The 23,416-nt window shown below is 39.1% G+C and overlaps 2 protein-coding genes across 2 annotated transcripts; one reads left to right on the forward strand and one right to left on the reverse strand.

The window, feature by feature from the left end:
• Window positions 1–540: 540 nt before the first annotated feature.
• On the reverse strand, window positions 541–16,661 carry samd4b (sterile alpha motif domain containing 4B). Its single transcript, XM_084717925.1, has 13 exons — window positions 16,336–16,661; window positions 13,119–13,641; window positions 12,480–12,950; window positions 11,256–11,498; window positions 11,005–11,114; window positions 10,596–10,682; window positions 9,366–9,657; window positions 8,124–8,209; window positions 7,668–7,783; window positions 7,190–7,388; window positions 5,652–5,778; window positions 2,812–2,895; window positions 541–1,359 (listed from the first exon to the last, which is right to left on the reverse strand). The coding sequence occupies exons 2-13, from the start codon at window positions 13,312–13,314 to the stop codon at window positions 1,331–1,333; spliced, it is 2,040 nt and encodes a 679-aa protein (XP_084574051.1). The 5' UTR covers window positions 13,315–13,641; window positions 16,336–16,661; the 3' UTR covers window positions 541–1,330.
• A 2,749-nt stretch (window positions 16,662–19,410) lies between these two features.
• gmfg (glia maturation factor, gamma) lies at window positions 19,411–23,292 on the forward strand. The gene is made up of 7 exons (XM_084716591.1): window positions 19,411–19,565; window positions 20,025–20,121; window positions 20,292–20,341; window positions 20,738–20,787; window positions 20,903–20,985; window positions 22,007–22,080; window positions 23,111–23,292. Exons 1-7 carry the CDS (start codon window positions 19,563–19,565, stop codon window positions 23,180–23,182), a joined length of 429 nt encoding a protein of 142 aa, XP_084572717.1. The 5' UTR covers window positions 19,411–19,562; the 3' UTR covers window positions 23,183–23,292.
• The last annotated feature ends 124 nt before the right edge of the window (window positions 23,293–23,416 follow it).

Consider the following 23,416-nt stretch of genomic DNA (forward strand, 5'->3'; position numbering starts at 1 on the left):
CAGAATAAAGCAGCTTAAAGAGGACACCTATTTCTCAAAGTTTTTCTGTTTTCTATCTAACACAGATTGGCAAAGACATAGCACTGTTCACCTGACAGACAAGAAGATTTGTGCTCCTAACAGCTAAACAGTTTTCTCATTTTATGCATTTGCACTGACAAAGACCTCGTAATTTGTATTGACTGCAAGTCAGATTAGAAAGTTTGTTTTCACCCTGTATGATGCAGAGCAAAGGACACAGATGGGCCCTTCTCATCCATAGTCACAACATAAGTTAGCTAATCTTAGCAAAATGCTACCTAACAAGCTAGCTAATCACATCAGTCATTAGCTAGCAAGTTACATCTGACAGCTAATGTTACTAAAACCAGCTGGCTAATGATTAGGGTACATGTGCCTGCTAAGTCTCCCAGCAACATCTTTTAACCATCTTCAAAATTTTCAACAATTTTCTTTTCAACAAAGATGAGCCTGGCACATACCGTATCTAAGTGCAGAAAACAGGAAAGGAGACAGTTCATTTCAATTCCACTATGTACCAAATTTACTAAACTGTTACTGGAGCACAAAGCGAAAAGGGGCAGGACTTCAGAGGGATCAATTACAAGCTCTTTTTCAATCCTTTTGCTCCTCTGTTTCCTGCCTTTGCCACGAAAACATATTCTCAGGAGAGGATAAAAAGAACTAAGGAACGCTCTCTAACTTTAAACCAACACAAGCCCTCACTAGCGCTAGTTATAGAACAATTATGGAGGCTAGGAAGTGTACTGGTATTTGTATATCAACACCGGTCTACAAGTGGAACCTTGCTGAAGGTATTCTAGGGCCAATTAGAGTTTAGTGGCTAATAGAGATAATTTAATAAAAGTGCCTTACTTCTGGCTGGGACTTTTCTGACTCTACACATTATGTGTTGCAGGGGCTGTGGCTGTCAGTGTGTTCTGGAAGGAAGCCTTGCTTCAAGGCTGGAGGAAAAGAAGAGTAATTCACAGGGCAGAACCCCTTTAAGACAGCACCAATCCACCGTTTTTCTCTCAGACCACGGCAAACTGAGCCTCTGCACATCATGTCACAGTCCTGCAGGTGACATGGAGCAGTTTGCTTTTTTTTTTTTCCTCTGTCCTGCAATATAATAATCATCTGTATTCCATTTTTAATAAACTTAGTTGTATATAATAAAGTACAAAAATATTAGAGAACATATACACAGTTTTTTTGTCATTTTGTAGTGACTGCTTTGCCTGGTTTTCTTAAGCATACGTATATCTTTGTGCTGGGTGATGAGGAACTTAACAGGCCTCGACTGAAGTGTATTTTTCCTTTCTTCTTTTCATATTGTTGATGTCCGGTCTGTTCCATCTGAGGAGGAGATGGGAAATAAATATGTTTCAAGACATTTATAATCATGAAATATACAGAACCATTCACATTTCATCTTTAGTTCACTGTTGAATAGTCCTTTTCCTCCTTTCCCAGGGGGAGAAAAAGTTATTGATGCCTTTTTTATAGCTTGTCCATGAATTTTGGCATTCATGGAACACTTTTCATGAATTCTTATGGTATGCCAGCCATTGAACTTAGCATATCTTAGATACCTTACTGGATAAGTAGTAGTTCCTTCCAAAAGTTGGGAAAAACACCTCACTGCAGAATGAAAGTACGTACAATACGCACACGATAACTTTGGAGCTACTTTGTCTAAAATATGCATTTGTTCATCTGCCATGGCTGTCAGTGTGGAGGTAAACAAAAGTTAACATGATTCTTGATTTGAAAAGTTTAATTTGTTTTAAATAAATAAAATTATAAAATGTCATTTATTTTCAACATAAATCTGTGAGTAAATGACAGTTTGTATAAATCTTACTAATTGGTCCCTTAAGCCCAGCTGAGATCACAGATTTGCAACGAGATGAAATGAAACTTGGAACTACTTACAATGTGCAGGTCTGCTATCTTCTGAAAACCCGACAGTTTAAACCAATGTGACCAGACAAGACACTGTATCATCTCCATCACAACAACTCTCTGTACTTCAACTCTAACTGCAGGCTTTTCTATAGCTGAATATGATTTGAAGCATCTTAAAATATGAAATAGCACATAGTGAGCTACCTGCTAGAGTTTCACTTCTAGCATTAACTGCGAAAATATAAAAGATGTGCATGCAGGGAAAGTGTGTAGTAATGTGTAATGTAGTGTACAAAGCACAACTCATAATTACAAGACAGACAGTTGCATAGTATGAATGGTACAATGATCTGATGACTTTGAAAGTCATGTAGTGTGTTAATTGTTTTTCAGTGTGTTTTTTGTATTTGCCACCACACAAATTGTCTACTTGGGACAAATAATAGCAACTGAATTGGACTGAAACCCAGAAAGTGAGCCAAAGTAAGCTAAACATACATTTAAAAGGCATCAGTAAACTTGTTTGTCTCTGAGATGGGAAGGAAAATACCTAAACTCCAGAGATATGTCGGCATCTTTCTCTCCCTGCAAGAGGAACCTGACTGTGACTTGACTAATGGTATTGTATAATTTAGATGTTATTAAATATTTATACAAAAAAAACTAATGACAAATGAATTATAAAAGTCAACAGACTTTTTCCATTTCTGTTTGCATGGGGGAATTTGTGTGTGAACAACTTAGTATGTGTTTCTTTCTCTGGTGGACATAAACTGTTCATAAAATCCTCTCTCTCACTGCAGTGTTATAATACTGATAAGGTGTTGTTGTCTGGTTGGTAGTTGTGTCAGGTTTTCCACCCAGTGGCTTGTTTAGTACCAGGCTGCTGAGGACACTTACCCCCTAAGGCATGCTCTGTCATACTGAGGCACAGTGACTCCAGCGTGGGGTTGATCTCCAGGTCGGCACCTGGAACTTGGCATTCTGAGGGAATGAGTAAAAACAGTCTCAGTCCACAAGAAGAGTTTAAATCACAGTCAGGATTGCCATTAAATCAATTTTTAATCACACTCTAAATTTAAAGACGCAGCTGGGGGGGTTTTCTAAATAGTTAAGGGCCAAAGAAAATTAATTTACCAAATTTGCTTGGAAAAGAACAGCTGCCATTATCAGGACATATATCCCTTATATAAGGGAATAATACCCAGTTTATGTGCTGAAGAATGAAGAATTATCTCAACATAATTTAGGTTAATCTGATAACAGTCTAAGAACCAGGTGATTTACGCTGGTTGCATTGAGTAGTTTTGTTCTGTTATCAGCCAAACAAAAAAACAAGATTTAACATGTTGAATCTGCCACTAATCCAACTGTGCTGACACACTGCAAAAAAAACAAAAACAAAAAAAAAAAAACTACAGCTAACAACTATACTTAGTTTGCACTGGTAAAATGCAGCATAGAAGATATGGTCAGATGTTAAGTTATTATCCACACTGTTTGTTGCTGTTTAGCAGAGTTTGACATATCAAACTGACAATAAATGTGCACACACCGTTTTACAATACAGTTGATCATTATAATTGACATTTAAGGCATGTGTATCTTTGTTTTGAATGAAATAAAATGGATGAAGGTGGAATTACATGTGGCTTGAAACAGTTTCATCATCCGGTCACTTCTATTGCTTGTTGTTATGCAATCTGTTATAAGGCATCAAAATGCTTCAAAACTGTGTTGTAAAATGTTATCATAAGCTATAAAAATCACAGCCTTAACTACAAAACATAAGATCATGGTAAAGAAGAATCCTTTAAGTCTGTAGGACTCACAAGTGAAAATGTAATTCATAAAATCATTTTACTAAAACATATTTATTTAGTTTAGGTCAATAAGCCTTCATTATTAAACACAATGTTTGCTGCCTTGTTCAAACATTTACTTAAAATAAATATGCCAGATACTATCAAACTCAAGCCCTAGATTAAAATACTGTGACATGATGTTATCTGAATTGGTCACTGAGGTGAGGTACCAGATCACCTGGCCTTGTAGTATGGCTTAAGTAAAATGAGTTTTTTGTGTTAAGCTTGACTTATAGCTTACAAACCAGAATGTGATCAGAAGTGGTCACTCAAGATGCACTTGAGATTTTTTCTGTAAACTGGCATGATACATGATGATATATAACTCTGGCGGAGGAACAGTGCGAGCTTGAAAGTACATGAGACCAGCAATGACCATTTGGGTGTTGAGTTTGATCCCTGACTGCTGTTTAGACTCAGCTGCAAGACTGAGCAGTAATGAGCTCTGCAGCTTGGCTCATTTAGAGCACCCAGAAGAATTCACTGTTAAACTGTTATGTTATCTCTTTATTGAGGAACAAATCTTTTAAGAGAATAGAAAGGAAGGAAATTATGGGAGTTCTTCCAAGTGAACATCTTCCAGTGTCTTGTCTATTTTTTGGTCTACTTTTATGTGCTCTTTGTTCATGTATGTACATTTGATTCCTTGGTTTACCAGGATCTGTTACGGCAAATGCAGAAAATGTGACATAGCTCTGTACTCCGTTTACTTAAATCCATATTACTATAAAATACTTCTTAAAAATGTATTTAATCACCCATTCATGTATGCACTCCAAGTATAAATTAAATGTCAGAAAGACAGCAAAGTTTTCTGTTCTGTTTCTGTGGAAATCATGTAAGTTAAAATAAACAGCAAGGGACGTGCCACATGTACACGTCATACCTTCCCCTCTCTCCCCTAAGACCAAACACCTGGACGACATAGTGGGTGCTTGGCCTGTCATTTCTAGTAAATGAAGCACAGTTTGCAGAGAAAAGTGCAATAAACAAACATTGTGCCATCAGAGGTGGTCCTGTGGTTACAATATGCCATTGTTTTCCCACACCGTTAGCGGTCAAAGCATTAAGAAGGGAGATTCGAACCGCATAGAACTAACTGAACAAGCTGAGCAGTTCAGTAACACTGTTCACACACTGCAATCACAGGTAATATTGTTTATGGTTTTGACACTGTCTCTGGGTTTTTGTTTGAGATGAATATTTATACAATTGGTTCTATTAAAGTATAATACATGTTATATTCAGACAGAAATACTGCATTATTCAGTAAAAATGGCTGTAGACATGGATATTATAACATTGCTGGGTACATCAGTTTAAGTTATGAACTTTTGGCTTTCACACGTAACACTCTGTTATGATGAGTTTGTTAAAAAATGACAGGATCATTACAAATGAATTTGCAATGCTCGTGTGTGGCATCTGGCACAGATGACAAGGCAACCAAAAGGTTATGTAGATTGTACGAGGTGACAGATTGTTTACTGCAACATGCCGGTAAGCTGTCTTGTTATTTTGTCCTTGGCACAGAGGGAGAGCAGCTCTCTGTTTTGGCATCTGACCAAATGGTCTTTTTTTTCTTAGAAAAATTGTGCAGCTTGCTTGTGTTGCTTGCAAAACTAAGTCAAATCTGACACTTCCAAATAATCTATATTCCACTTACTATCTCCAGTTTATTTTGAAAATTTTACTTTAGAAGTAAAAGGAGTTCTAGATAAGCAACATAACACTAGTGAGGTACAATGCAAACAGTTTACATTCTGGCAAAGAATAACATGAATCTAAAAGGTACATGAGGACAGGGATAGACTGTAAGTAAGTGCATAAACCCATGTCAATGAAATAGAAAAGAGGTTTGACCTCATACGATACCTTGCTGCTGGAACATGAGCATGGTTTGTGGGGAAGTGTGGACAGGGAGTGAGTGGGTCCGCTGCACGGAGCTGCGACTCTGACTTGGCATGCTGTTACTGCCCCCAGGGTTGGCAAACCACAGGTTCTATAGAGGAAAACACAAATTCTCATTACACGAATGCCACTCATCCTAGGAGGTTGGACACGGTTTGCTTATCTTTCAGCCAAGTCATTAAACAGAAACTCTTCAAGCTATGATAATGATCAATTCATATCAGAATGTGATGCCCCCAACCCAATGTACTGTCTTGTGTGAACTGATTAAACTGCCAAAGTCCCCTGTTTTCCTTTCAGAACAAATGTTTTCTAAAGTGTATTATGACTCCTTGGGCATTTCATAAAGCGGGTCAATACCTTCAGACACCGAAGGAAAGAAAAGCTCAGAACAACACAAATTTGTGCTGAAAATTCTTGAGGCTAAAAATAAGAAGTCAGGCTAACCTGTTCAGTCAGTTTTTATCAGCTTTTCCTTCAACTGAAATAATCTGTCTTTGTCTGTGTAAAAGGGTAAGCTGGCACTGCATTGTGTGACCGTGTTGTTTAAATTACAGACTTATTCCTCAATTTTATCAGCTGCTTTAAGCAGAGAGAGACAAGCAGACACTTTTTACAGTGCTGACAGAGAGCTGAATGCACTGAGCAGATACACACAGACAGGCAGGGGGAGAGAAATCCTCTCCACAAATCATCACACAATGCGATCTTTTTAACTTGTAGCAGAAGAAGCGACAGTCGACAGGAACACATAACAAGCTTCATGTTATGAATGAAGATGTTATCATCTTTGTGTGTGATTATAAACAAGCAGAAAAGCAGATTCACTTGTTGACCAGTGTGCTGTTGTGTCTGTCATGTCTCCTTTGATACCATGACGCCGGCATGCTGTGTAAAAGGACACACAGGCGGCTCTATGCCAGCACAGCCTGGATCAGTCTAAATACACAAAGCTGGCATAAAGGCGAGCCCTCGTTGCAGCAATGTTGCAGTATTTCTGTGTAAACAGGGCCACATCAACACAAACAAACTAGCCAATCGAGGCAGCGGTACACCAGCAGCTCTGTGATCTGCAAAGTTAAACTACCATTTTAGCCTATGTAATTTGGTTGGAGAGAGAGCGATATTTTCCTTACACTTAAAATGATTTTTTTAGGTGGTCCTTTTTTTCAGTGACCCAAATACATTTTACTGCTGACCCAGTTCAAGGCAGTACATTACTTATCTTCCTACACCAGTACTCTTGCTGCTTCTCCAAACTGGGGGAGGGCTGACCACTATCTTCTGTAGATAATACATTGACCTGATACAACCCCACTTAAAGTAACCTGAATTATCCCTTTAAGTTAAAAAGGTTCAATATCCTAAATAACTACCTTGAATTGAATTGAAAACTGCGCTAAAAGCTCAAACAATCAAAAAGAAAAACATGAAATGACTGCTAAATATGGTATATCCACAAAGCTACAAGTATAACAAAATCCAATGACAGGAATACTGACTTGTCTACCCTGACTTGCCACTGCAGGACTAGTGAGTGTGTGACGTGGAGATGCTCCCCCGATCCCACTGGGACTCAGAAGACCAATGCGCCCGGCTGGGAGTCCACGAGGTGTCATCTGGAACTGCCTTTGGCCCCGCCGCGCTACACCTCCACTCACAGAGCCTGCTGTGGGGAGGGAGTTGGACCCATAGGTCCAGCTAGAGTAAAAAGAAACAACAAACAAAAAGGGAAAGATGTGAAAAATCGATGCGAGTTCAAAGCACCGAATGCTTGACTGCTAAAGCTACTTCACACAAAATGGTAGCTGTTATATGAATGAGGAAGGGAGAGTGAAAGAGAAAGGGGAAGGAAAAGAGAATCAAAGTAAAAGTTAGACAGTGGGGATGAGTGCAGGGAGAAAGTAACATTCAGCTGGTGTGACATCTCCCCTGCTAAAGAGGGAGATCAAAGGTAAAAGAGGGCAAGCAGAGTCTCACCCTTTCTGTCGGTACACAGGCATGTCCAGCATAGCTTTCCGAGGGAACAGGCGGAGCAGTTTGAGGACCTGCTGCTTCCAGGAGACCAGCCTTTTCTTGTGAGTTTCTGAGAACGCCTGACACATAGAAAGAGACAGCGAGAGAAGAAAGGCATCAGATTTTCAAAGGGCATTAACGGGGTTTCAGCTGATGCTGCTGGAATTTGTGATTTTTAAAGGAAACGGCACATTTTATTCTTCATTTCAAGAGAGAAAACTATGATCGCAACGTTCTCCATTACTAACAATTCATGAAAATTTGTCCATGTGGTATTTTCATCATTTAATATTAACTAGGCATTATTTTCTGTGCTATTAAGGCTACCATTAGGTGCATTTACAACAATGCACAAATTACTGCATACAAATGGCTTAAATGTATTAAACAAATGAAAAACTTGAGTTTTCAGGTTCTCACCTCATGTGCCAGACACTTCTCAATGAGCTGAAGGTAACAGCTGATATTCTCCTCATCTGGCCTTGACACCAGCAGCTGGGTGCACACTGAAACAAAACAGCCATTGTTCATTATACATATATTCATGTCCTTTCAATAAATTTGCTTGCCAGGGACAGTTGACTGATTCTCTGGTCTGGCATCATGACATGAAACAGCGATTTCTCTGCTGAAAAGCAATTGATCCAATGAGTGTCACAAGGGCACTAATGGTTGGCCAATCAGTGCCAGGGCGGTAATAACACTGTGCCAAGCTGTTGCCATGTGTTGTCAGCTGTACGCCGGAGCCACAGGAGTAATAACAACAATATCCATCATTATAGACAAGTTAGATGCCGCTATTGAGGCCATCCTAAATCAATTAAAGGTACCAATTACTTTGAAATCCAAACAGCACTCTGCTTTAAAGGCATTTGTTCAAAGGAGAGATTTTTGCATTCTTCCCGCTGGATTTGGGAAGATTCTCATCTACCAACTTGCCCCTCTGGGAGAAGTAAATACTGACTGTTATTTCTCCATCACTCACACTAATGGTGGACCAAATCAAGGAAGATACAAAGCTTAATTTGATGGCAATCCGACTCGGTGGGCAGACCTACAGGGATATTTTAAACGACAGATGCTCACTTGTTTTTGGCTCCCCTGAGGTTACTCAAAGAGAAACTGAGGAAAATGCTGAACACCAAGAAAAGCTGTTTGCTGTGGTTGTGGATGAAGTCCATATGACATACAAACCATTGGGAAGTTGAACTCATCTGAAGTTTATCTCTTATATCCATCTGGGCTGCTGAATAATGTTCTTGGATTGGATATGACCCCTTTGATAAACAATTTATCTTACATAGATAGCATGTCTTCTTGTTATCGCCCAAGATTGTACTCTATAATATATATCCACTCCACTCTTAAAGGGACAGTTCACCAAAAACGAAAAATACACATTTTCCTCTGGCCTGTAGTGCTATTTATCCATCTAGACTGTTCTGGTGTGAGTTGCCAAGTTTTGAGGATCTCAGCCATAGAGCTTCTTTTCTCCAAAATAATGGAACTAGATGGCACACAACTCAGCCTCTGGTGCTGAAAGCGCCAAAAAGTACATTTGTGTAACAATTTAAGAGCACTTCCAATAAGGACAAATCACATAGCCACCTATGTAGTCTACGATTTATGTGTTTCAGTATGGGAAAAACATCTCACTCTCACCTTTACCCATGACACGGGTGAACTGTCCAGCAATGTCCCCGTCTGAGATGGGTGTGGCCGGGGAGTCTCCATCACAGGGAGGCGGGTTGTGGGACTGGAAGCCCTCTGAGGCCGGCTCTTTGTCTGCTCCTGTTTTTGAGGCTTCTGAGGGGGAGGTGGCTGCATCCGGAGCAGTGGCCGTGTCCGGGGCAGTCTGTGCTGCACTGGGCGGGCTGTAGGCCTTGATGGGTGTGATGATGATCTGTTGCAGCTCTTGAAGGGCGTTACGCAGGTTTCCCCCTTCCAAAATGTCCTGCCATGAGAAGAGGAAAAAAAACATAATGATGATAATAAAAAAATTATCCGAGTCGGTGCTCACCTGATCGGGCATGTCTGGGCAGGTTTAGCTTGCTCGCCGGTTATTATTAGCAACCCTGGGCATTCGGGCAACCATTAATGTCGGTCCCTGACGTGTCACTCATGCTGTTTGTTGTCTCACATGTAACCCCATGCTGTTTCTCACATGTCATTTGGGCAAACGAACCACACACTTATTAAATAACTGGCCGTTGGTGTGTCAGTGGTGCACTTAGTGCACACTTAGTGCTTAGTGGCTGTTTATGAGCCAGGAAGGAAGTGCAAGTGAGTTGTGTCTGTTAAATGATTTTAATGCATTCAAGGGGAACTTTTTAATCAAATTATTGATGACGTGCGTCAGCAACAGATATGGCTATCATTTTATCGCCCAGGGCTACTACAGTAACTAATAAAGTCTAATATGTCATAATTCCATTTTAGCAATAGCTTAAATTTTTTAACAGCCAGCACAAATTAAGTTATTTGTCAAAAAATATTCAGCAAACAGTGGTTAAGTAGCACAGTCAAGAAATGACTCAGAAGAATCATAAAAATATCAAAATACACTGGAGTACGTTTAAGAGTGATGTATGCAGAGACAAAGATATCCAAGTCATTGATCGGGATTTAAGCCTTAGGGACAGCAAGTTTTTGCCCGGCTGAAATATCTGAAAAGGAAGACATGAAATCTCTACAAGCCCTGCCATGGGTCTCTTTCTGCACCAAAAAGCAGAAAAGAAAAATCTCGAAAGAAGTAAATGAAGTCTCACATGATCACCAACAAGTGCATACTTAAGAGCATTTTTGATCAGTACCAGTGAAAATTCATTAGGACGAAACATGGTTGCCCCTTTTTTAAGCATGAGAAGAACAACATCATCCCATTTTAATTACCTTTTCTAAAGACTTGAGCACACTCTGCCTCTCTCGCAGTTTCTGGATACTCAAGGCGATCTTATGCCGCGCTCCTTTAGTGACGTTCTAAAAAATAGAGACAGAAAGTTAACAAGAAGTCATGAGAAGCAGGCAAGTCATTTCTTGTGGGCACAGTGGGCAATTTATACAGTTACTAAATAACAAACCCAATCACCATTTGTTTCATTAAAGCCAAGGGGCAGAGGCAAAATCACAACATCTGTATGTGTGACTGCCTCAATATAACTGTGGGGTGCATTGCTTAATTTCATGCCTCATTGAAAGTTGATGTATCATCAGGTTTGAGGACAGTAATGTTCACAATTGATAGGGAGGGTGGAATAATCAAAGCCTGGCTGTAGCGTATGTAAAAGGGAGGCTTAAAAACCTGCGACTCCAGGTGCTGCTCTGTGAGAATCATCATCTCCTCATAGGTCATCTGGGAGAAAAGTGATGCATATTTATGAAGACGGAGACTCTTCAGCCATGCGGGAACATCTAAAACAAATACACACCAAGGGACAAAAAAAGTCACGCTAGATCTCAGCTTATATCACCAGCAGCTGTTGGCTGTGCACGGCTTTTACCAGAGCCAAATGCCGAGAGCGCCCTTGGCTCAGTTCGGTTATGAACTCTGACCTTTCATGCCACTGCCATCCTCCTGGAACGTGTTGCGACTGGAGCCCTGTTCCTCTGTCTGCTCGCTGCCTGAGGAGGCAACGCTGCTCTGGGGTGAAAGGGGTGCGTGGTCTGTTGAAATGAAGTTCTGTCGGCCTCCTGCGTCATCCTGGCTAACCCACTCAGAGCCACAGGCCTGGGGGCTGGAAGGGATAACGGACATGGACTTCTTCAGAGGGCTGGGCTGCATCTGCCCACCCAGACCTGGCAAAGGAAATAATTAATATAATATCAGGGACAACAGAAATTCATTGGAATTCCTATGAAAGAAATTAAAGAAATGTTAAAGGGACAGTTGGGATTATTTGCAGTGGGATCGAATCAGGTACTTATTGATAGTCAGTGCTTCCACTTTGGAGAAGCAGAGAGGAATACCAGCATGAAAGCTAAGCAATGAACTGCTGTGGACAGGGTTTGCAGCAAAAGGTATTTTAGCCACTTAAAAAAAATAAAATAAAATCAATATATGTTTAACTGTATGCTTTATTTAGAATATTTTCTCACCGCTTTACTTTGCCATCAGACAGCCTTTCCTGTTGGGAAACTGCTGTGATATAAGCCGAATATCGCTCTCTCCAAACAATCCCAATTTCCACAGGCAAAATCAGCAATTTTACCTCACATGACTCAGAAATTGCTTATCTACTGCCGTTTTTGATCCATTTGTTTGTTTGTGTTATTGTGTGATTTTGATAAGCCCAAACTATCCTTTTAAAACACCTAAGTCACACAATTACACAAACAAACTAAGAGGTCAAGGCAGTGGTGGACCAGCAACTCGTGCTTCTTGCTAGGTAAAATTACTGTTTGGTTGGACTGAAGAAAGCAATGTTTGGCTTACATAACAGAGGTTTCCCACCAGAAAAGGCTGTCTGGCAGCAAAGCAAAGTACTGAAAATATTCCAATTATAGCATACACTTAAAATGATACAGATTTGTTTTTTTTTTTAAGTGCTAAAACACCTATTGTTTCTGACCCTGTCCACAGCAGTACATTGTTTAGCTTTTGTGCTGGTACTCCCCTTTGCTTATACTCCTTTCTTCTTATAAGTACCTTGTACAACCTGGAATCAAATAATCTGAACACTATAAAGGTCCTTTAACCAAATGCAAAGTGTGATATTTGTGTCTACACTGGTCTCATATGCCCCCACCAGACTTTGTCCTCTCAATGCCAAACATTACCTGTGTTATTGCTGTTGATGGGAGACGACATCCCGCCCGGGAAAGGCATGTGTCCGTTCTGGCCTGCCGGAGAAGTGCTGGATGAAGGGGACTTGTCGTGCCAGGCATGGCCGGGGTCCAGAGCCTCGGCAGAGCTGGGCCATTCATCTGAGCCCTGGCGTGGGTGGTAGGGGCTCGATGGGGCCCTCGGTGCATAGCCACTAGATAGGTGCTCCTCCAGGTGGTTAAGCCACATGGCCAGGGAGGTGCGGTCATCCAGCGTGGTGGCAGGGTGGATGAGCGCATAGGACAGCAGCTGTCTGCTTTCTTCCACAAACAGGCTGCTCTCAATAGTGTGACTCAACACCTTCTGAAGCAGCTTCATGTACTCACATTTGGCCTCACTGTTGCGTGGCTGCAGCAGAGGCAGATGGGACAGCAGCAAGGACACAACCTTCTCTTTTGGCTCCTGATGCCACTGGCTGACAATTGCTAATGACAAAGGGCAAACAAAGAATTTCACCAGCAATTAATCTTTTATTACTGGTTTAATGTATGCCTTCTTCAATCTCGGGAAGACACAGAACTAATAGTGTTTGAAAATCAGAGATAATAAAACGTATATAATATTATATAAGATATAATAAAACTTTCAGCTACCTGCATTGTTGGCCTCAGCTTCTAGGATGTGGATCTCTGTGCAGTCTGCCAACCAGTGTTCAAGGCAGATGTGTAAGAAGCGTGCCTGGGTGCGGGACACCCTCTTCAGGAGGGACAACAGTGCCACCGTCTGTTCACACTCATTCCAGCCCTTGAACCAATCTGTGAGGATACCTACCTGGTCTCGGAACATCATGGCGTGTCTCCTTGGTAAGGAGAACAGGAATGTGCGGATGGGGAGGGGGGTAGAGGAAAGACTGCTCTCTCAGACACAGACAGGATCAGTCTCACCCCGCACAGCGGGGTCGTATTTGCAATAGTCCTGGGATCCCCTCAGACTGGACCGAGGGGCCCTCACATGGTTCAGGTGCACAAGGCGCTGCAGACAGGGGTGCCGTGTGGATTATTGGGAAGATGTCTTATGAAGTGAGGCTCAAAGTGTGTGTCAATTGTAGTTGGTGATGACACAGACAGGAGAAACTTTTTTTCACTCTTGCATGTTCAGGATCACATCATCCGTGCCCTATTAAATCAACAAACAGACAAAAAAATCTTAGATGTAATGTATGCACCGTGAAAGCATATAAAGTAACAATATAAACAGAGAGCAAAAAAGAGCTTTGACAGATTAGGTTCATCTAGGGATGAGCAATATACCAATATTTTCTCAATATTGTGATATAAGATTGGTATTATCTTAGATTTTGGATATTGTAATATGGTGTAAGTGTTGTCTTCTCCTTGTTTTAAAGGCTGCATTAAAGTAAAGTGATGCAATTTTCTAAATTTAACAGACTGTTCTATCATTTGCCCGGCCTTACCCATTTAGTCAAACTGTTGATCATTTATCACAAATCTTACTGTGTTAACATTTTGTGGAAGCCTCGTTACAATAGAGTTTCATTACTGATATGAAGGCATTTGGTCAAAAATATCTATTAGATTTTGTCCATATTGCCCTGCCCTAAGTTTGTATATCCACCCCACAGACTTGGTACTGGATTATGTTCTGTCTGTGATGATAGACAGTCTTGTTTAAATTTAGGCTACAGTTATAACAAAACCAGAATTTTAAACTTTGATACAATACTTGCATTTAAAATATGTCTCTTTTGATACTACTGCAAAAAAGAAAAAAACAACAAGTGGCTGCATATAGCGCTGGTATAGAAAAAGCCACTTAACACTGTCAGGTTTTGCTGCAAGCCAATTTTCCGGCAGGACAATAAAGATGGAACTGAAATGAGGTCTTGAATGAGCACTCTGGTACTTTTGATAGCTTTGGTACTTTCAATGCTATAATTGACAGCAATATTATCTTTTAAATAAGTGGTATTGAAAAAGTATTTAAGTATTGATGCTTTTCACAACGTGCACTTGGACACATACATTTTTATGTCTGAAAGCTGCAAACAGAGTCCTGATTTTCATAATACAGATGGTTCATCAGTTTCAGTCAAGGAAAACTGAACTGACAGTGTAAGTATGTAGGATAATGTATAAATAAGAAATTAAGGTAGACACTGGACAAACACACTGCTTTAACTTTTTATCATAAGCAAATAATGGTAGTGATGGTGATATTACATTAAATCTGAGTTATAGAACTTTTCCATGGTTACAAAATAGATTATATGCAGTATGTGCAGCATATTCCAAAACAAAACTATATGAGAAATATCCATGCAAATCAGTTGCTGAAAAACACAGTACTGACTGTAAGGGTGTCAGTTGAGGTAAGCTTGAACTAATAATGAGCTTAATTACTTCATAGGGATTATTGTCAATCTTTCTCACCCTGCTTGGGCCATATCATAATGATAAAGGAACAAGTCATTCAGAGGTGTGCCAAACACATTATCTAAAAGATAAGAGATCAGGTCAGTAATACTTGATGCATAACACTAAAATAGGCTTCTGAACATAGAATAAGGGCCATCACCAGTGCCCTTTATTTTCAACAGCCAATTATAATACATCAGTTATCTGTTTCTGAAGAAAAGTAGAACACAAACATAATTAATGACCAGCAAGGGTACCATTTCATACCAGTGCTGCTGACTGCCAACGCAAAAAAAAAACACCTGTGACATGAGCTAAATTGTGATGAAAAAATAAACTTGAGTGTCTGTCTACAAGGTCTGGTCAGCAGAGTGGTGCTGTGATTATCCCTGCAAGGTTTGTGAAGTTCAGACAGGCTAACATTAAAACTGTCAGCCTAGATAGCGGTTAGCCACAATTTAAGGCTGCAATTAATCGATTAATAGTTGTTGTTGTTTAAAAATGTCAGATAATGGTGAAAAAATGTCGTTCAATGTTTCCCAAAGCCAAAGACGATGACCTCAAATGTCCAACCCAAAGGTGTTTAGATGACTGTCACAGAATAAAGAGAGCAAAAAAATATATATCTAAGAACCTAGATTCAGTGAATTTTAACATTTTCTTCTTAGAAAATGACTCAAACCGATAAATCGATTATCAAAATAGTTGGCAAGTAATTTAATAATCAATTATTAGTTGATCAATTGTTGCAGCTCTACCACGGTTAGCTTGGTTCAGTAATGTTACAGTCAAAGCAGACTACTAGACACAGTCCAGACATTTCAAAGCATAAGTATGAGGGAAGATATTTCGATGTTTCTCTTCACCAAGCCAAACATCAAATATCTACACCAAACGAGGCCTCATTTAGGATTGGATACAGGATGTTCTTGTCAACTTGTCTCAGTATTCAGCTGTAACAGTAAAGCTGTCGGTTCTCGCAGTACGAGCTTTCTTGAACAACATATCAACAGTAAAAGCTGTGAAAGCACTTGTATTACGCCTGTCTCATCATGGTCTCAGATTTAATCCATCCATATAAATACAATACCAATGGTTTGGCCAGCAGATGTCGCCATTTTTGACTGTACCAAATGCTTCGAAACTGAATCATTTTCAATACAATTGCTTCAAAGATTTAGCGCTTCAGAAATCTTCATATCCCCCATCACTAGCTCAGCCGGCCTCGTCAGTGATGAGGGGTTCGACATTTGTATTGTTTTTTGTTCACACTGTTGCTGCCTCTTTTCTCCTCCGTTTCGTACTTAAATCTTAGCGGTGCGAACAGGGAGGTGAAAACGCAGCTTTAGTCGACAGCAGGTTGTAGCTAATTGACTATATAAAGTTCTGTGAGTTGTGACTTACAATAAACAGACTCAAAAGGGTTGTTGTTTACCTTTGTCAGTTGTCACTGGTTAGCGAGCTAGGCTAAACTGCTAATACATAGCTAGCTCGACGGTAGGGTAGGGACAGCTAGCAGAAATGCTAGCGCTAGCTTCTTAGCTAGCAAGTTTTGCTAATAGATGCAATAACGTTAGCTTAGCTGAAAGAAGCGAAGATTTCGATCCCTTGCGACGTATCCCTTAAAGATATTCCTTTACAGCGGCAAGATCCCGTGGTTTCAGGCATACCATGTTAAAGAATGTATGTACAAATTGTTTATTGCAATGCAGAAAATAAAGAGTGTACGCCTGGAGAAATCTACTTCGATTTTGAGTTGACGTAAGATGTGCGTACAACGTCACACGTCTGGACGGTACGTAGTGTTTTGTTCCGCCCACAGTCTGGTAAATAAAACGGCTCCCACCCTTAGAAGTAAACGCATGTCTTTATTTGGTAGAAAGAGCAGTGGTGTACTGAAAATCTGTACTTAAGTACAAGTAGTTACATTACTAAAACATTTTAGAAATCTACTTAAGTAAAAGTATAAATATTATTCTCAAAAACGAGTATTAGTTACTTTTTAACCATTGATGTTTAATACATTATCAACAGCAGTCAATCAATCAAAGCAGTTTCTGTTTTCCAAATCTTCAGTCTAAAATCTTCTCAACTCCTGTTCCAGCCTGTGCTGTTCTCTTCAGGTGTATTGGTTACTGCAGTCTTGTTCGATCTCCCATAATGTGTATCAAATGTGAGAATGTACAGTACCTAGACAGGCAATAGACTATAGACATTATTATATTCAATATCACTGGTTCCTAACCTCGGGGTCTGCACACCCACTGGGAGTCCCCAAAGAAAAATGCCTAAGTGTCAATCAAATCAGTTGATGGAGTGTTTACCCCATATATGGAGGCTCTGAGTTCTTTGCAGCGGCTGCAGGTTCAACATCCATCTACAGCCTTTTGGTGCATGTCATTCCTCTACTCTCTCTTCACTTTTCCTTTCATATCCTCAGCTGTCCTATCAAATAAAGGCATACCAGCCCAAAAAACATTTAAATAATTCTAATAATTTTTGAAAGAAGAAGAAGATTGCTACCATCCAAAGTAGACTGACAACGAGCTGTGAGTTTGTCAAACGATGATTTATGTTCCTGTAGACGATACATCTGTACAATATCAACCTTGTGTTAAGAAAAAATGTTTTATTTGTAATACGATGGAGAAATACTACACTACCCACAGTCCTTTGTAACAGTGAGGTGTGTGATTTGCAGAGTTTGCTGTTACCATGGAAATGTTTACCACCCCTGTGAATGGGTAGTTCTGCTAATGGGTTGGCTAGTTAGGTAGTTAACATAAATCATACTAATAAGGTTGTTATAGTGAATGTAAGTTACTAATGACAAAAGTTACATTTAAGAAGTGGTATCATTTGCAGTGGATTGTGGGATGGGTAGTATCTTCACTCAAATAATTATGTGCACAGTTATACTTTTGCCTTTTTGCCCTTTTAAAATCTTTTTTTTTTTCTTTGGTTCAAATTAAATGGTTTTAAGGTCACGATTCATCTTGTAGCTGATCAATTTGGTTCCAAGCTTGCAACTCTTTAAATATGGATTTTAGGAAATGTCAATGTAGTGAACAAATGGGAAGTTCATATCCATTATGGAGCTGCTGAAAAGTGGGCAGTCACTGTTGCACCATGGACATGGTCATATGGAATAAATAAAAAAAACAATAAAAAGCTTTTTTTGGTTATATAATGATTTGTTGTCTATTTTTCTAATAGTAATAATAATAAACAATTACTTTATAATGTGTCATAAAATGCTGAATGATCTGTATGACATGTTCCTAAAGCCCAAAGGGATGTCCTGAAATTGCCTCAACAACAACAACAACAAAGTCAGTTCAACAGAAGGAATATAGGTCAGTCAAGGAAAGAGCTAATTTATGCAAATGTTAAAAGTCATACAGAGCATTTATATGTACGTGCAATATGTCAGTGAACTACAGATAGTTTATATTCATCAGCAATGTGTCAATGAAATATGTACTGTTTATAAACATGTGCAATAAGACAATAAAATATTAACTATTAATACACATGTGCAATATGTCAGTGAAGGAAGAACTTAAGAAGACTGGAGTTTGGGAGATTAGCCTAAAACTTTAATTAACCTAACAGAACGGGAGAGTTTTCTTTGAGTTTATTAGACAGACAGGATTAATAGATTTAATAAGATTTAATAAGATAAGATTTAATCTCTGGTCAACACTCCACAGCAGAAGGTGGCAGTAATGCACCTATTAGACTGGTTGCCAAACACTGTTAAAAATCAAAAAGAAGAAGCAGCATAGGATGTTATTCAGGATCAAATAACAAAACAGAAAACTGCTGTTGCATTGGTCTGAGTGGGTTGAAAGCACAATGTCTCGTGGCCAAGATCAGTTGTCAGGTAAATGGCAAATGAGCTGCTGCTACAGCTGTAACATGCCTGAAGTTTCCACCAATAGAGAGCAGTATACCATCTGCTCCTTACATAATGGTTTGTAAGTTTTCACCAGGAGAACAAGTCTCTCCAGTTTCTGGCATTTTTTCCTCAAGACAGTCATTCAGTTTGAAACATATAGTGAAGTGGAACAAAAGGCAGCTCACAGCAAGAGCAGGCTGCAAGATTTATACTTGCCATGATCGAACATTTTAACAGTGAATCATGACCTGATTCACTTTATGAATATGATGCACAATGACATGTAATCATACCATAAAGAAATAGTAATGTGATATAGTGACAGGAACCTTTCACATTATTATTTTGTGGTATTGTTTAAAGAATTTGAGGACCTATTCAAGCTCTGCAAGTTTCTATTTGCTGTCCATCCCTGTACAGTAATAGGAAGTGAAAATAACCCTAACCAGTTACAACAATGGACAACATATTGTAAAACTGATCTTTAACTTCAAACAGTATGAATATATTCAACTCAGTCTTTCATTGGTTTTTTTCCTTAATGCATTCAGCGATCGTCAGACTGTTTCATGCAGCAGTCAGCTGAGTTTGCACAGTGTGGTCTTTAAAACAGGAACTGAGGCGTGCTGTAGCATGTGTGTCTGCCCTCCCCTTACCATCTTGAGGAGGATTTTGACAGTCTGAGAGTAGCTGTCAGCCAAACAGTTTCAGGAAGCCAGAGACACCCAGAAGACAGGAAGACTGAACAAGATCCTTTGACAATGGTAGGTGAAACTGATGCAATTGCTTGAAAGATTTTGATTTTCTGTTGGAATTTACTGGATATGATGAACTGTCATTCATACGTACATTTGCGTTTTACTTTTTACCTTTCCACTCTGACATCAGTCGACCATCCCCCGCGTTCTTTCACACAGGAAACTACACCCTTGCATGTTGCAGCAAAAACATTTCCTGCCCTCAATATGTCAGAATAGTGTTATAAATGTTTAATGCATCCATGCAAGGTGGATAGAGAGCTCAACATTTGAGCAGATCGAGCAGGCATCCTTTCTTTCTTTCTTTCTTTCTTTCTTTCTTTCTTTCTTTCTTTCTTTCTATTTCTGTCCTGTATAGTAGTGCACTTAACTTTATCAGGAGCATCAGGAAGAGACATTTAATATTTCTTGGACTGACACGATTTGAGTGATTTTTTATTTATTTTATTTTATGCCGTTTTGCAGTCAGGCTCCCTTGTTGTGTGTGAAGTGGAGGAAAGCCTGAAAGCTAAACTGGAAAAGTTCAGATTTCGAAAAGAGACCAACAATGCTGCCATACTGAGTAAGTATCACATAATAATGATGAATGTTGCAGTTCCATGTATATCTCCATTCTTACACATTTATTCACTGATAAATACAAATTCAAATCCCATACAAATATCAGTGCATCAACTAATATAAAACAGAACCATGAGACTACGTAACCTTTTTTGTTTTCTTTGTTTTTAGTCAAAATAGACATGGAGAAAAAACTTGTTATCCTTGAGGAGGAATATGAGGCAAGTAAAATTGTTTTTTGGTAGCACTGTATAGTAAGGGTTTATGAGAAGTATTTTCTCGCTCTGTAAGACAAAAATAGATTTCATTAACACTGTTACACTTCATCATGCATGATTTTAGACATTTATAAGGACTGTTGAGGTGCCCTTGAGCAAGGCACTGTACCACCTTTCCTGCAGATTGCATGTGCATGTGTGTATACAGGACTATGCCAGTGTAAAATAATTAACAATCAAGTGAAAAAAAGTAAGTTCTTTATCTTATGAATGGGCTTATAATGCATTATAGACAAAACATTATTAGAAATTTATAGATTGATGGATTAAGAAAGTGTCACTGTTTTTCATTGGTTTAGTTTGTATTAAAAGTCACTCAAACGTTTCTTTGTTTTTTAGGACATCTCACTGGATGACTTGAGAGAGGAGCTTCCAGAACGGCAACCCAGATATCTTGACTGAATGTGTTATGAATAGAGAAATATCTATCTAAAATTTACACAAAGTATATTTGCAAAATCCTCTGCTGATATTATTAAAAAAAAATCCTTGACAGTAGTGAACATTCATTGTCTACAGCTACAAACTTGTCCATGGTGATGGGAGGGTGTCTTACCCTCTGTGTTTCATATTCTCCAGTCCAATGGGTAAGTAGTTACAGTATCACTGTTTTTCAGCCTGGATCCTATTTTCCCATGCATTTGTGTCTAAGTGATTAATGGAGACAACAATTTTTGAAATTGGTTCAGTACTGAGCAAGTCTGATGCAGCTGTGCAGGCAGCAACGTACAGGCTTTAAATTCACAGAGCTGAAATGGGAAAATGTTAGGAGAGGAGCGAGAGGCGTGTGGAGGAAGGTGTGTGGAGCCAGAGTATTTTCACAACTAGCTTGGTGAATAAAGGGTTTATTTTGATCAAAACAGACTTGGTGATTTCAAGAACAGTAAAAAGACAAACCAAGATTATTTTGGTGAGTTTTATATTGTTTTTTTTGACTTTGAAAGGAGTATGTTTTACAATGATAAAAGTGCTGTTTCTGTAAAGGGAGTCAGTTTTTGGTGAAGGGAAATAACTCCGTTGTTTCTGGTTAAACAAAAAGGATCTTACTCTTTAATGAAAGGTGATCCTTTCCATAATGATGTCAGACAGAGAATATCAATCTGAGCCTGTCAGTGGCAAAAACAAGCACTTTTAGTGGACACGCTTTAATGGTTGGCAAAGGATTACATTGTAGTGCATTTTGTGGCTAATGGCTGCAGTGTTCTTGCTCAATACTGGTTATGTTTTCAGAAATTGTTGGCACCAGTAGACACAAAAGTAGAAAAACACACACACAAAATATTAAACATTTAATAATGACATTTACGTGAACATTTTATAATGTACCATAATTGAAGAAGGGCTTGCCCTGGAAACATCACATGGTGTTATATTTATAACAGTTCTATTTTGCAAAGTCTATATTTCCTTTTTTTCATGTCTGTCCAGCACTTATTTATCATGTTTGGTTGTGTGTGCATGGGATAATAGGGTCCAACTTCACTTCTGGCAGTGACCTACTACTGTCTGAATCAACTTTAGCAAAATGTGTTGTAGGAATGAGGTGTTAGAGGTATGTTTGAATGGTCAAATTACAGAATTGGGAAAATGTCAATTTCATTTCAACAGGATGCAAGCCAGAGCAACAGATGATGTATGCAGGCAGCAAGCTTGAACTGGTCCAAGCTGCAGGACTCACAAAGGTAACTATCCCAGAATTCTGACCGATGGTTTATTACAACTCCAGTGTTATGTAGAAGTATTTAAAGGGAATATTCAGCATTTTTCATGTGGATGTCCAGTCAGTGTTGATTGTAAATGTAGTCAAGTGAAGCAATAAATGACCCGGGTATGCTATTTCAACTGAGAAAGCTGAGTTCTCCTGCTGCAAAATCTGTTTGTTCTTCCTGGATTTAGTGATATCACAGTAAGGCTGTCAAAAGTATCACAGCGTTGATAACTCTTCAATACCACGTTTAAAACAACACAGTATCCCTTAATCAGAGTATCAGAAGTACACTGATTAAGACATTTATCTTAAGTGCTCATTCAAGATCTCAGTTCAGTCAACAAGGTAATAACTATAGGGTAGGGTAGTGATAAATGACAACATGGGTGTATGTCAGATGCTTTCACGCAATGCATCCTGGTACATGTAGGCACTGCCGGCATGGCCCTGTGAGCAGGTGAACTCAGATTTCATAATTTCTCAATATAGCACACTGAGGAATTTGCTGCTTTGATTCACTACATCCACCATCAACTCTGACTGGACATGCACATGAAAAGTACTGAATTTTGTTGTTTTTTGTTTGTTTGGAGACGCACCTTTAATGGTAAATGTGCCAAATATGGACAAATTTGCAAATCTCAGATTTCTCAATCTCTGAAATCTAGATTTACAGTCATTCTTTAAACAAATCTCTTTCATCCTCTACTGCCAATCACCACATTAAAGATATTAAAAGTGATTCTAGAGAAAGACAGCATCAGTTTCTGAATCGCTTGCAGGCCCTTTAAAATGGGATAACTATTGATTCTCAACATTATTTTATAAATTGATTAGTAGCTTTTAGACTTGAGCAGATTATTCATACATTCAGATGTGTCATCTGTTTGCACTGATTCCTCTATCCTGCAATTTATTAACTACTTTGAGTATTGTGATAATACCTGTGCTTCTTGAATTTTCTGTCCTGATTGTCAATGTGACGTTCTCTGTTTTACTCGGAGGTGTTTGAAACAAGAAACGCTGAAGATTTGACAGAGGAATGGCTAAAGAAGCAGCTGGCATTGTTTCGCTGAGTGTGCACCTTCCATATCTCCAATACTGTCTCTGTCTCCAATACTTTTACTTTGTAAATCACACTGTTGTTGTGCATGTTGACTACAATTAAATGATTTATTTCCTGAAATCAGGTTTTGTCAGTTTTGTATTGATATCAACCATTTTTGAAATAATTCCCTGCAGGCTATCCTGAAGGTAAATTCATTACCTTTGAAGACCTAATCGTCACTTTGAGCACAAGTGACGCACTA

Source organism: Lutjanus erythropterus, chromosome 4 (assembly GCF_056507025.1).
Source record: "Lutjanus erythropterus isolate fLutEry1 chromosome 4, fLutEry1.hap2, whole genome shotgun sequence".
NCBI classification, from domain to species: domain Eukaryota; kingdom Metazoa; phylum Chordata; class Actinopteri; order Lutjaniformes; family Lutjanidae; genus Lutjanus; species Lutjanus erythropterus.